General features: G+C 40.5%; 1 protein-coding gene across 1 annotated transcript in view; it reads left to right on the top strand.

The window, feature by feature from the left end:
• rsrc1 (arginine/serine-rich coiled-coil 1) overlaps positions 1 to 14,056 on the top strand; it is a 455,856-nt gene that overhangs the window by 194,277 nt on the left and 247,523 nt on the right. The window contains exon 5 of the mRNA XM_060834209.1: positions 7,771 to 7,807. Coding sequence (XP_060690192.1) covers positions 7,771 to 7,807 — 37 coding nt within the window. The remainder of the gene's footprint in view (positions 1 to 7,770; positions 7,808 to 14,056) is intronic.

The raw sequence follows: 14,056 nt of genomic DNA, 5'->3' as shown, positions 1-14,056 counted from the left end.
TATGTCCTATGCACCATCAGCGGGATAAATCAAACCCAGCTCATTTATGGATAAAAGAAATTACTGTGGATGCTGGAATCTGAAACCAAAAGAGAAAATGCTGCAAAATCTCAGCAGGTCTGGCAGCATCTGTAAGGAGAGAAAAGAGCTGACATTTCAAGTCTAACTGACCCATTGTCAATGCTAAAAAAAAGGAGAAATAGGGAGGTTTTTATACTAGGCTGAGAGAAAGTGAGTCATGGCTCCAGAAGCAAAGGTAGCAATAAAGAGTTGATAATGACAGTGTAACAAGTTCAACAACTTTAGATGATTGTCCCATCTCGACCCCTCTGTTTCCATTCTGCTCCATAATTTTATTTCATTTACTTTATTTATCTTTTTTCACTTCTGTACCTCTTATTTCTTGATTGTCTCTCTTTCTCTCGCTCCCCACTCTCTCATCACCTTTTCCTCTCCTCTTCCCCCTTTGCTACCCTTCTCCCGTTTTCCATTTGCCTCTGCTTTGCCCACTCTCTCTCTTCTCTGCCCCCCCCCATCCCCCACATATTTTGTCACATGGGATTGGCTTCAGTCTTGGTCATTCGCAGCTCCTAATCTCCCTATAATCTCTCTATGCACTGTCATTATCACTTCTTTATTGCTACCTTTGCTTCTGGAGCATGACTCACCTTCTCTCAGCCTAGTATAAATACCTCCCTATTTCTCCGTTTTTTTAGCTTTGACAAAGGGTCAGGTAGACTCGAAATATCAGGTCTTTTCTCTCCTTACAGATGCTGCCAGGCCTGCTGTGATTTTCCAGCATTTTCTCTTTTGGTTCCAGCTAATTACTGCCCCATCAGTCTCCTCTCGATCATCAGTAAACTATTAGAAGGTGTCATCAATAGTTCTCAGCAATAACCTGCTCACTGACATCAATTTGAATTCTGCAAGTGTCACCTAGCTCCTGCCCTCATCACAGCCTTGGTTTAAACATGGACAAAATAGCTGAATTCTGTAGGTGAGAGTGATTTGGAGATGCTGGTGTTGGACTGGGGTGTACAAAGTTAAAAATCACACAACACCAGGTTATAGTCCAACAGGTTTAATTGGAAGCACACTAGCTTTCAGAGCGACGCTCCTTCATCAGGTGATAGTGGAGGGCTCAATCCTAACACAGAATTTATAGCAAAAATTTACAGTGTGATGTAACTGAAATTATACGTTGAAAAATTGATTGTCTGTTAAATCTTTCATCTGTTAGAATACAGTGATAGTTCCACTTCTTTCACATGTAAATCACAAAACCTTTTTTTAAAAAAGTTGCATTCTCGGGTTAGCTGTTAACAATGGTGATAGCTAGACAATATGTTGAAGGTGTTGGCCCCTGTATTCTCTGTCTATGCCATGATGTTTAGATTGATTCTAATCTAAAAAGTGAGATAGTGGAGTTTTGCTTACATTCATGCAGTTTTTGAGCTCAGAGTTCTACATGAATGCATGCAATTTTTGAGCAAAGTACGATGTAACCCTGCAAGTACAAATTCACCCCACAAAATATAAGTGTGCTTCTGTGATCCCAATGAGCCCACTGATGAACTGGAACAGTCTTCACAGGAATCTGTAGAGGAGTAACCAAAGAAGGTGTCAACTTGGATCCCACTGGAGGGCCGCTGCCCTGGGCTTGACATGTATGCTCAAACCATCAGGAAATATATAAATGCCAGATTCATCAGCCGTACCCACAAGGTAGAGCAAAACATCACCCGTTCACAGTGCAATACCATCCAGGCTCTTAAAAACCAATCACAATATTGTCATCAAACCAGCAGATAAAGGAGGAACCATTGTCATTCAGAATAGAACATATTACTGCAAGGAAGTGAACCGCCAACTGAACAACCAGGAACACTACAGGTAACTACCAGCTGATCTGACCAAAGAACACACCCGAGAATTAAACACACTGATCAGAACTTTGGATCCAGTCTTTCAGAGTTCCCTGTGCGCCCTCATGCCACGTACTTCTCGTGTAGGTGACTTCTACTGCCTTCCAAAGGTACACAAAGCCAACACACCGGGACGTCCCATCGTGTCGGGCAATGGGACCCTATGTGAGAATCTCTCCGGCTATGTGGAAGGTATCTTGAAACCTATTGTATAGGAATCTCCAGCTTCTGTCGCGACACTACGGATTTCTTACAGAAACTCAGCACCCACGAACCAGTCGAACCAGGAGCATTCCTCGTCACAATGGACGTTTCCGCACTCTACACCAGCATCCCCCACAATGATGGCATCACAGCAACATCCTCAGTACTCAACACCAACAATTGCCAATCTCCAAACGCCATCCTACAACTCATCCACTTTATCCTTGACCACAACGTCTTCACCTTTGGCAACCAGTTCTTCATCCAGACACACGGAATAGCCATGGGGACCAAATTTGCACTACAATATGCTAACATTTTTATGCACAGGTTTGAACAAGACTTCTTCTCTATGCAGGATCTCTAACCAACATTGTGCACCAGGTACATCAATGACATTTTCTTCCTATGGACCCATGGTGAGGAGTCACTGATAAAACTACACAGTGACATCAACAAGTTTCATCCCACCATCAAACTCACCATGGACTACTCTCGACTATCTGTCTCATTCTTGGACACATGCGCCTCCTTAAAGGGTGGACAACTCAGCACCACACTCTACTGCAAACCCACAGACAACCTCACAATGCTACACTTCTCCAGCTTCCACCCAAAACATATTAAAACAGCCATTCCCTATGGACAAGCCCTACGCATACACCAGATCTGCTCAGAGGAACGTGATGGACACCTGGAAGTACTCAAGGATGCCTTCACAAGAACGGGGTACGATGCTCAACTCTTCGCCATTTCTGATGTGCCAGAGCAAGGAACTGTAATGACTTCCTTAGGAGACAGACATGTGCTGTAACCGACAGGGAACCCTTCATTGTTCAGTATTTCCCAGGAGCTGAAAAATTACGCCATGTTCTTCGTGACCTACAACACATCAATGAGGATGAGCACCTCACCAAGACCTTCCCCACACCTCCACTACTTGCTTTTAAACAACCTCCAAACCTCAAACAGATCATTGCTCGTAGCAAGTTGCCCGGCTCTCAGGACAACTCCATACAACTCTGTCACAGTAGACGCTGCAAGACGTGACAGAGTGTGGACATAGGTATCACCATTACGTGTGAGAACACCTCCCACCTTGTACATGGCAGGTACTCATGTGACTCAGCCAATGTTGTCTAACTTATACGCTGCAGGCAAGGATGCCCGGAGGCATGGTACATTGGGGAAACCTAGCAAAGGTTACGACAACGGATGAATGGGCACTGCACAACAATCAACAGACAGGAGGGTTCCCTCCCAGTTGGGGAACACTTCAATGGTCCAGGACATTCAGCCTCGGACCTTCGGGTGACCATCCTCCAAGTGGACTTTGGGACAGGCAGCAGAGATAAGTGCCCGAGCAGAGGCTGATAGCTAAGTTCGGTACCCATAGGGAGGGCCTCAACCGGGACCTTGGGTTCATGTTACATTACAGGTGACCACCATTGCACTATACACACACACACACACACACACACACACACATATACTCCTACATACACACACTCTCTCACACACAGAGGCATTCCTATACACACACACACATACACCCACACATACCCTTACAGACACACACACTCCCACACACACACACACGCACCCCCTCACAGACTTAAGGCACTCTGCACTCACTACACACACACACACACACACACACACACACACACACTTTCTCACACTCACAACCCCCAACCCAGACAGACACACACACCCAGACAAAGACGCACATGCACACTTACATTTTTTGGGGTGAATTTGTACTTGTAGGGTTACATTGCACTTTGCTCAAAAACTGCATGCATTCATGTAGAACTCTGAGCTCAAAAACTGCATGAATTTATGTAAAATTCCGTTATCTCACTTTTTAGATTAGAATCAATCTAAACATCATGGCATTGACAGAGAACACCAGGGGTCAACACTTTCAACATATTGTCTAGCTTTCACCATTGTTAACAGCTAAACCGAGAATGCAACTTTTTAAAAGAAAAAGGTTTTGTGATTTACACATGAAAGAAGTGAAACTATCACTGTATTCTAACAGATGAAAGGCTTACCAGACAATCAATTTTTCAATGTATAATTTCAGTTACATCACACTGCAAATTTTTGCTATAAATTCTGTGTTAGGATTGAGCCCTCCACTATCACCTGATGAAGGAGCGTTGCTCCGAAAGCTAGTGTGCTTCCAATTAAACCTGTTGGACTATAGCCTGATGTTGTGTGATTTTTAACTTTGTAGGTGAGATTGACAGTCTTTGACATTAAGGCTGCATTTGGCTGAGTGTGGCATCAAGGAGCCCGAGACAAAATGGAATCAATAAGTGTCAGGGACAAATTCTCGAGTGTTTGGAATCATTACTCCTAGGAAGATGGTCTTGGTTGTTGGAGGTCAGTCATCACAGCACCAGGACATCTCTGGATGAGCTCTTCACGGTAATTGAGGCAGCATGGCTCACAGCGCCAGGGACCCAGGTTCAATTCCAGCCTTGGGCAACTGTCTTTGTGAAGTTTTCACATTCTCCCCGTCTCTGCGTGGGTTTCCTCCGGTTTCCTCCCACAGTTCAAAGTTGTGCAGATTAGGTGAATTGGTCATGCTAAATTAACCATAGAGTTAGGTGCATTAGTCAGGGGGAACGTGTTTGGGTGGGTTACTCTTCTGATTGGCATTGTGGACTAGTTTGGCCGAAGGGCCTGTTTCCACACTTTGGGAATCAAATCTAATCTAATATCCTTGGCCCAGTCATCACTGACCTTCTGTGCATCATGAGGTCACAAGTGGAGATGTTCATTAATGATTACACAATGTTCAGCAGCATTTATGACTCATCAGGTACGGAAGCAGTTCACATTCAAATTGAACAACATCTGTCTTGGACTGAAAAATGGCAAGTAACAATTCATGCCACACAAATGTCAGGCAATGACCATCTCCAAGAAGAGACAATCTAATCATCATCTCTTGACATTCAGTGATGTTACCATTACTGAATCCCACACTACCAACAGCTTTAGGGCTGCCATTGTCCAGAAACTCAGCTGGCTCTAAAAGCAGGTTCAGAGGCTAGGAATATTGTAGCAAGTAACTCACCTGAGTTCCCAAAGCATGTCCACAATCTGCAAGGCACTGTCAGGTGTGTGATGGAATACTCCCCACTTGTCTGGTGAGTAATGATCCATTAATAAAGAAACTTAACACCATCTATGACAAAGCAGCCAACTTAAATGGAACCATATCAAGAAATATCCACTCTATACTATGTAGCAGCAGTGTGTGTGATCTACAAGTAGCGCTGCAGAAATTCACCAAAGATCCTTTGACAGCACCTTCCAAACCCACAAGTGCTTCCATCTAGAAGTACAAGACAGCAGATTGTTGGGACGGACCCGTAGGGCCTCGTCTCCACGTGTTCTTTGGAAGGAGAGATCAAACCGGCTAGAGTTTGGAGCAAAAACACCGTTTATTACAGAATCAAGACTGGCAAACTATACAACGAATTCAAGAGCATGCAATTCGTTGGAGAAGGCGTTCTGTCTTCCTCTTCGGACCTGGAGCAGTTATACTTCGCGCCTCCTCGAGTTCCCGGTCAGGTTCCCCTCGTTCGGTTCTCTCATTGGTCGGTTCACCTGTCTGTGAAGGGAATAGTGTCTCTATTGGCTGCCCCGAGATACCTGTCCAGCTCCTGCTGTGCTGAACAATGGGTAGTCATCCTGGGTTCAGCAGTTTCCGATCTTGTAATTCAAAAGTTTATTGTTTGGAAGGGTTTCCTCATTGCTATGCGTCTGGCTGTCTGGGCGTTCACAATAGTTCTCCATAGTTGAATATACAGGTATTATCATTTAACACAGGACCCGATGGAGTTTGACGTCAGCGGAGGCATTAACAAGTACTTTATCAATTAAGTGTAGTATCGGTGCGATTTACACTATCCGATAGTTACCGGTTTCCTTTATTAACAATGAGATTGTAACAGGATGATCTGAAACTGATGGACATGTTCTAATCCCCAAGGAATGTGGCCTCAGGCAGACAGTCCTGCAGTGGCTGGGTTTACTTTACATGGCTGTGTTTTAGCTGTTACCTGACAATGTCTGCTTTAATAATGGTGCTCCCCTCCCTAGCCCCAATGTAGGTACCCCGATAGCAGATTATCCCCAACAAGATACATGAGAATGCCGCCACTGCAAGTTTCCCTCCAAACAAATCACAATCCTGACTTGGAAATATATTTCTGTTCTCTTCAATGTTGCTGGGTCAAAATCCTAGCATTTCCTCCTTATCAGCATTGTGGGTCAACCTATAGCAAATGTACTGCAGCAGTTCAATAAGGCAGGTCAGCACCATCTTCTGAAGGGTTGGACAATAAATCCTTGCCAGCTAGTGACGCTCACATGAGAGCCTGAGGCCTTCTGAAGATGTTACCTAGTAAAGTAACGAAACGTCTGGAAGTGAAGTTTGCAGCTCAGCGAGCAAACCTACATCCAAGACCTCAACCTGAGCCACAAATCTTCTCAAAACTCGCTAAGTATTTAAAAAAAGAATGTCAGCTGACATTGTTGTCATATGTTGATTTTATTTCTCTGGGGTCAAATTTGAAAGTAAAGTAGAATACCCTTGGAGACCCAGAACTTGCTGTTCCTTGCTTTTTCTTAAGGTACTTTCACTTGCTCGCAGGAGGCACAGACTGACTGGTTCACAATGTAGTAAGTCTTTGACTTGCTGGTTAAAAGCCCCAGCTTACACTCAGTTCACCAGTTATGAAACTATTAAGAGAAAGATGGGATCCTTTGTTAGGGAATGAAGTGTAAATCTCAACTAAAAATATTTCCCAAATTGAATTCTGGTTCAATTACAAGTATACTGAAATGGAGGATATATTTGTTAAATAATCAACTGCAATCTTTACTGTTTACCTGTTGCTATTTAGTAAACCTATTATGGGGTTTCTCACTCAGATTAGTTATTCTGCTGCTTTGCAGATTTTAGTAAATCATAAAATAGAACACAAAGTATTGTGATGGAATCCGTAGTTTGTCATATTAATCGATTGTATGGGAGTTGTTTATTCGTTTATGGGATGGGGGCATCTCTGCCTAAGTTTATAACTTCTCCATAAGTGCCATTGAGAAGGTTGTGGTGATCCATGTGGTACAGGTTCACCCAAGGTATGATGCTGAAAGGAGTTTGAAGATTTTGACCCAGTAACAGTGGTGGAGTTGTGACTTTATTCCAGGTCAGGAGATTGTGGGACGAGGAACTTGCAAGTGGAGGTATTCTTATAAATATGCTCTCCTTGCCCTTCTGGAACTAAAACTGACCCACCTCTGATGAAGTCATTGGCCTGAAATGTTAACTTTGCTTCTCTGCACAGTGCTGCCTGACTTGCTGAGTTTTTCAACATTTTTGTCCTTATTCCAGATTCAAGTTTCAGTTTCAAATGTCAGAATTTTGTTTTGAAAATGGTATAATTATAGTAGCATTAATGTGATAGTTTGCTGTTGTGATCATTTTTACTTTATAGGTAGCACAGTGCTCTAATTTTGACTTATGTTTAACACCTTAAAATTTAGATATTGGAATGGGAATTATATGGAATTGAGCAACAGTTATTTATAATTTTATTTTCTTCTTTTATAGGGATTCTGGCAGCATCAACGTAGGATTAGAACATCTGGTAAGTTTCATGATTATCTCCTGAATATTTGCATCATCTTTTGATATCTCTATTCTAATGAACACTTTTGAACAAGCTTTGAATACCTAGCACACTGAAAGTACACAATTTCCCAGAGGACCAGCCTTACTTTTCTTATGTGCTAGGCACTCTCACTTCCATTTATCTCTGCATTCCAAGGGAATTAATTTTTTTTGTTATAAATTATATCTTTTTGATGTAAAGATGAAATAGAATTGACTGAAACCCGGAGCATATAAGAGAACTTGTGTGGAGAGTATTGCAGTGTGTTCCTGATGGAAAAGATTGGCTATGTATTTTGTGTTAGTTTATTTTTGATTCAGTGTTATGAATTGCAAAAAGAAGGATCACTAAAGGCTATTCTGTAACAACAATTTTTAAATTAAAGCTGCGTAATATAATGCCACATTATATTAGTATATATTTTAACTTTGTTCGCTGTAGTGTTTTAACTTATTTAATCACTTTGTTGTGTCAAGTACTAGATCTTATCTGCCTTTATTTAAAACATACACTCCCATTTTTAACCAGGTGCCCATGCATTTATTTTCAAGAAGTATATTGATGCACAACATTTATGAGAGTCTGTTTCTGATGCTAGAGGCTGGGAAAATAATCCTGCTCTTTCGTCTCAATTGAAGTTAATTTTATATTTATTTCCTTTTATCCTTTATATTGCAAGTATAAATATAAACTTCATGCATGACATCGCTCAGTTTTTTTGATTTTTGCTTCACTGTGAAAGCAAATATTTTAATTATTAATCTATTCAGAATTCAAAATCCTAAGTCTGTAATCATTCCAATATTTTTGTCCTGAATTTTGCAATGCACCCGAGTCATCAGGGAACATAAGAGTCTAAATGTGAATGTTATAATTATCCTAGTTTCATGTGAGCTATTTTGATTTGCATTTGTTTCTAAACTGTTAAGTTTGAGTATTATAGCTTAAAAATAAAGTAGTAGTGTCAGCCTTGCCTCAATGGAGTCTTGCTCACCTCTAAGTACGAAGAATATGGCTTCAAGCTTCACTCAGACTTGACGACAAAATCCAAGTTGAGTCTTCAGTACTGATGGAGGTTTTTCATTCTCAGAGGTCTCATCTGTCATTTGTTAACGTTCCCAAGATGATACTTGTAACAGATCAGGTGAGTTCTCCCCATATGCTGGCCAACATTTTTTTTTAAGCCAACAACACTGAAACAGATTGTCTGCTGATTTATTGCAGTTTGGGTCTTTGCATGTGCAAATTGACTATTCTACTTCCAGACATGGTTGGAGTGTTGACACTTCAAAAGTATTTATTTGGCTGCAAAATGTTTTGGAATGTATTAATGTATTATGGATGTACATGATATACATTAGAGTACAAGTTATTTGTTTTCCTCTTTGTTAAACACAATGTTCGAGAATTAATTATAGAATCATCAGATGGTAAGAAATCTGGCCCGTCTTGCATGTTCTTCATTTTTCATGTTTCTGACTTAACCATGCAATGTATGGGAATTATTAGATGCTGAGAATTTTGGCCCATTTTTGTACCTCCATCTAGAAGAAAATACTTGCATCTGCTTCATGTCAATGAACTGTTTAAGAAATCTAAGAACTTCACCTTTACTGACCTTCCCAGAAGACCATTCCAATTTCTGATTTTTTTTAATGTACTGAATTCTTTCTTACATCCCTCTCAAGTTTACTTATTCTTCCTCCTTCTGGTATCTTGTTGAACCTTGAGATGTATCTGGAATAATTTTGACTATGCCTTTATCTTCAGAAGCCTTTGTAACGCCACTTCTCAGTCACGTCCTTTCATGCAGAAGAGACCTTGTTTTTCCAATAGTTACTCCTATTCAATTTCTTAATGTTTTGCTAAGTATTGCATCTATAATTCCTATGTTTTCACATATCTTGGTGCATTAACTGAAAATGATACACAAAGATGTTTCTGGTCAGCTGGCCAGACTGGAAGAATGCTTTATTGTTGTATTAATTAATGGAAGATATGCTAGATTTTAGTTACTCTTTGCCTGTATAATAACTTTTGAAATTCTTTGATTTCCTGAATGATTTGTAGTCAGTCCTTTCCCATTCTTTGTAAGTTTAGGTATTTTTCTTTGATTATTGATTATCTTTCGATCTAATTAGTTTTGTTTTAAGTTTACTGTTCTTAAACTTAAGTAATTTTGACCAGATGGATATGCATTCTCAAATCTTCTATCCCTTTGTGATTCATCATTCATGATGTGATATGATTAATTCTGCTTTTTTGACGGTTTATTAAAGTTGACTGATGGTAAGACTAACAAAATATATAAAAAAGGAAAATAAATAATTGAATAAAATATTTAAGGATGAGAGGGCAGGTGATGTGATGTATTTGTCGAACATACATGCTCCTGGACGCCAGTGTGAACCAGGTCTGATATGTCTGCAGTAGGTGTTTGCATTTTGAGTGGGTTTGGCTCAGTTTATGAGCTAGAAGCTGAACTACAGGCACTGAGATACATCAGAGAAGTGGAAGATTACTTGGGTATATTAGTCCAGACCGTAAACACTCCTCCTGATTTGGGCATCAGCTTGTTTGGATGAGAATGAAGGGTGAGTGAGCTAACTGATCATGGCCCCTGAGTAAAAGAAATCATTCAATGGGTGGGGAGGGAGCAGCAAAAACGATTGCAGAGGTAATAGCAAGCAAGATAATGAACAGAACTATAATCTTTTTTCCTGCAAGGCACAAGAGTTCAGAAGTCTGTGTTGCCTGCCTAGTGTCGGTGTTCAGGCCTGGAGACAAATTTACAGTGAGAAGGAGGATCCAATCATCATGGTCCATGTTGATACTGAAGACTCGGACAGGTCAAGGAAAGATGTTCTCCATTGAAGTGGGGAGTAAATTTAGAAGCAGACCCTGCTGAGACAAATTCAAATTGGTGTCGGAATGAATGTGTGGCTCAAAGACTGGTGTGGATGAAGTAGGTGTCAATTTGTGGGACACTGCTGGAAACAGGACTGGGGAAAATGTGGGCTGTGTCACTGGGACGGTCCACACCTGAACCATGCTGGACTGATGTTCTATTGAGTAGCAAACCTAGGGAAATAGAGACCTTATTAATCAACATAAAATAGACAGGATATCAATTTCGGTAGTATGTGGTAAATTTGCAAGTAGAGGCAAGGAAGGAGAGAAGGGTATTTTGATGTGAAATGATGAACACACCATGAGAATTCTAAAACAAGCCTGAGTCCATCTGAACAATCATTGAATGGAAGAACTACCATCGCCTACAGACACTAAGGTGCAATCATTGGAAAAAAGCAAATTGGACTGAGAGTAAATAACTTTCCAACTTGCAGTTGGTTCTTTTGATCTTTGGAATTTTGTTTGCCCTGTCTTTATTATTTCTCAATCCATCATATTTGTGCTCAACCACTTGTCTTTGGCTGTGTTAATTGTGATTTAGTTTGTTTATTTGGGATATTTGAAACTGTATTGATTAGGTTACATAGTACTAGGTTAGAAAGCCTTTCTCTACTCTTCTAAATGTTACGTGTGTGACAGTAGATAGTGATTTTTCTGATACTGATTAAACATGGTGTCAATTCTTTCTGTTCTGAGTAGTAGTTAATTATGGAAAATCATCATTTTGTTTGACACTGATAATTTATACATTTTACATAAATTCTCCACATCAGCTGGGAGGGCAAATATAAGTGTCCTTCAAAGAGCCCACAGCACCAGCATGGAGGACATCATGGTCTCCGCAGGGCCAGCCACATGCTCAGGATGCCTGAATTTTTTGATTTGATTTGATTTTACTTTATTATTGTCACATATACCTAGGGACAGTGAAAAGTATTGTTTTGCATGCAGTACGGGCAGATCATACCATACAAAGTTCATTAGGGTAATGAGTAAAAAATACCATATTGTGGCTGCAGAGAAGGTACAGAAAGAGCAAGATCAAACATTAAATTTAAAATTTGAGAGGGAACACTGTTCAACAACAGTGATCACGTTCAGCCATGATTCCAACTGCCAAAGCAAGTCATCTTCATCCAGCTCAAGGAATAGACATGTATGAGAGGAGCTCAAAGGAAGCATTTCAGAGACTCAAGGAAGCTTCCCCACAAGAAACACAACATAGATGTCAATGTGTGGGAGACTCTTATTCAGTAGAAACTGGCTTAGAGAAAGCTCCTGTATGAAGGGACACAATTCTTTGAGAATACCGGAGTTAGAATTAGGCTTATTGTCATGTGCACTCAAGTTACAAAAGAACAGGAGTGCGGTGAAAAGTGTACAGTGTTGCGAACACACAGCGCCATCTTAGGTACAAAGTACCGAGGCACAAAAAATAAAGAGAAAATTAAGAAAAAAAGTTACACTGTATTACAGATATACATGGTATGAGTCAGAATGATAAGAAATAAAGCTAAAGAGGTAGACATTGCAGTCTATCTATAAAGGCTTTCATGTGGTCTGACTGAGCTTCACTGGTTCCCAATAAGTAGCCATCTTCACTCTGGGACTGTAATGTAGATCACAGCAAGAAGCTTTTAGTGTTTCAATAAATAGTAAACGTGAGAATTAGGAGGATTTCAGGATTCAGTAATAGACGACTAAGACAGATAAAAGGGAATAATGAGCACAAAAGTAGACCAGTTAAAAAGAATGAGCTGACATTTCTAAAGTTATATAAGTGAAGCAAGATGAGTTGAGGGAGGTGAAATTATACTGGGCATTAAGGAGATAACAAAGTGAACTCTTAAACTAAAACTTTATATCTGCCATCATAATAGAGGTACAAGAAATCTATGGTCAACCGGGCATCTAATGAGAATGAATAACATGAGGAAATCAGTAGAAGTAAGGAATTAGAGCTGCAGGACGACTTATACTTAAGTGGCCTTGCCAACTGGAGGTGATAATATGTGAGAAGATTACAAAGAAGGTCATTGAAAACAGGATATTTTAATTTTGATCTTTAAAAGTTCATCAAGTTTTAGGAAGGTTCCAAGGCTTGGAAAATAGCAATCATTAAAAAAGGAAGAATGAGAGGAAATGGGAAACTATAAGCCAGTTAGCCTAGCACTAATAATTGGCTAAATGATAGAATCTGTTGGATGTATAATATAAGGCATTTAGGAAATCATTATATGATTAAGCAATGTGAACATGTATTTATGCACAACATTAGGACTGGTGGGATTGTGGAGTAACTTATTAGTGCAGATTGACGAGAGTAGGAGTAAATGGGAATTTTCACATTGGCAAACTATAATTCATGGAATATTATAAATATCAGTACTTGCACCATGGAGATAGTAAGAACTACAAATGCTGGATGTCAGGAGTCAATAAAATATGGAGCTGGAAAGGCACAGCAGGTCAGGCAGCATTGGAGGAGCAGGAAGGTTGATGTTTCGGGTCAGGACCCTTCATCAGTATTTGGGCCATAATTGTTGTTAACCTGTATTAATTACTTAGATTAGTGGATGTTGATTAGCATATCCGAGTTTGTAAGTGATCCAGAGTTAAGTGGAACTGCAAGCTGTGAGCAAGGCATGGGAGTCTGCAGAGAATTATAGACAGGTTCGTTAAAGTGTAGAAGAATATGATAGATGGAATAGAATGGAAACAGAGTTGCATTTTGAGTAAGCAGAATATTTGTAAGGAGCCTGTATATCCTCATGTATGAATCTCAAAATTAGCATGCAAGCAGTCAGAAGAGCAATTCATATTTTTTATTAGCACATTTCACAAACGTCAGAAGTCTAAAACTTCATCTTACAGCCAATAAAGCACGTTGAAATGTAGGCACTACTGTATTGTAGAAAATGTGTAGCCAGTGGGCGCTGCTGTAATGTAGGAAATGCGTAGTCAGTGGGCACTGCTGTAATGTAGGAAATGCATAACCAATAGGCACCCACCCTCCCATCCTGGCACCTTCCCCTGTCACCGCAGGAATTGCAAAACCTGCGCCCACACCACCTCCCTCTCCTCCATCCAAGGCCTTAAAGGAGCCTTCCACATTCATCAAGGTTTTATCTGCACATCCACCAATATCATTTATTGTATCCATTGCTCCCGATGCGGTCTCCTCTACATTGGGGAGACTGGATCCCTCCTAGCAGAGCGCTTTAGGGAACATCTCTGGGACACCCGCATCAATCAATCACACTGCCCTGTGGCCCAACATTTCAACTCCCCCTCCCACTCTGCCGAGGACAT

This window comes from Hemiscyllium ocellatum, chromosome 13 (genome assembly GCF_020745735.1).
Source record: "Hemiscyllium ocellatum isolate sHemOce1 chromosome 13, sHemOce1.pat.X.cur, whole genome shotgun sequence".
Lineage (NCBI taxonomy): Eukaryota > Metazoa > Chordata > Chondrichthyes > Orectolobiformes > Hemiscylliidae > Hemiscyllium > Hemiscyllium ocellatum.
The sequence above is the reverse complement of the archived record's forward strand: the minus strand, read 5'-3'. Positions and strand labels throughout refer to the sequence as shown.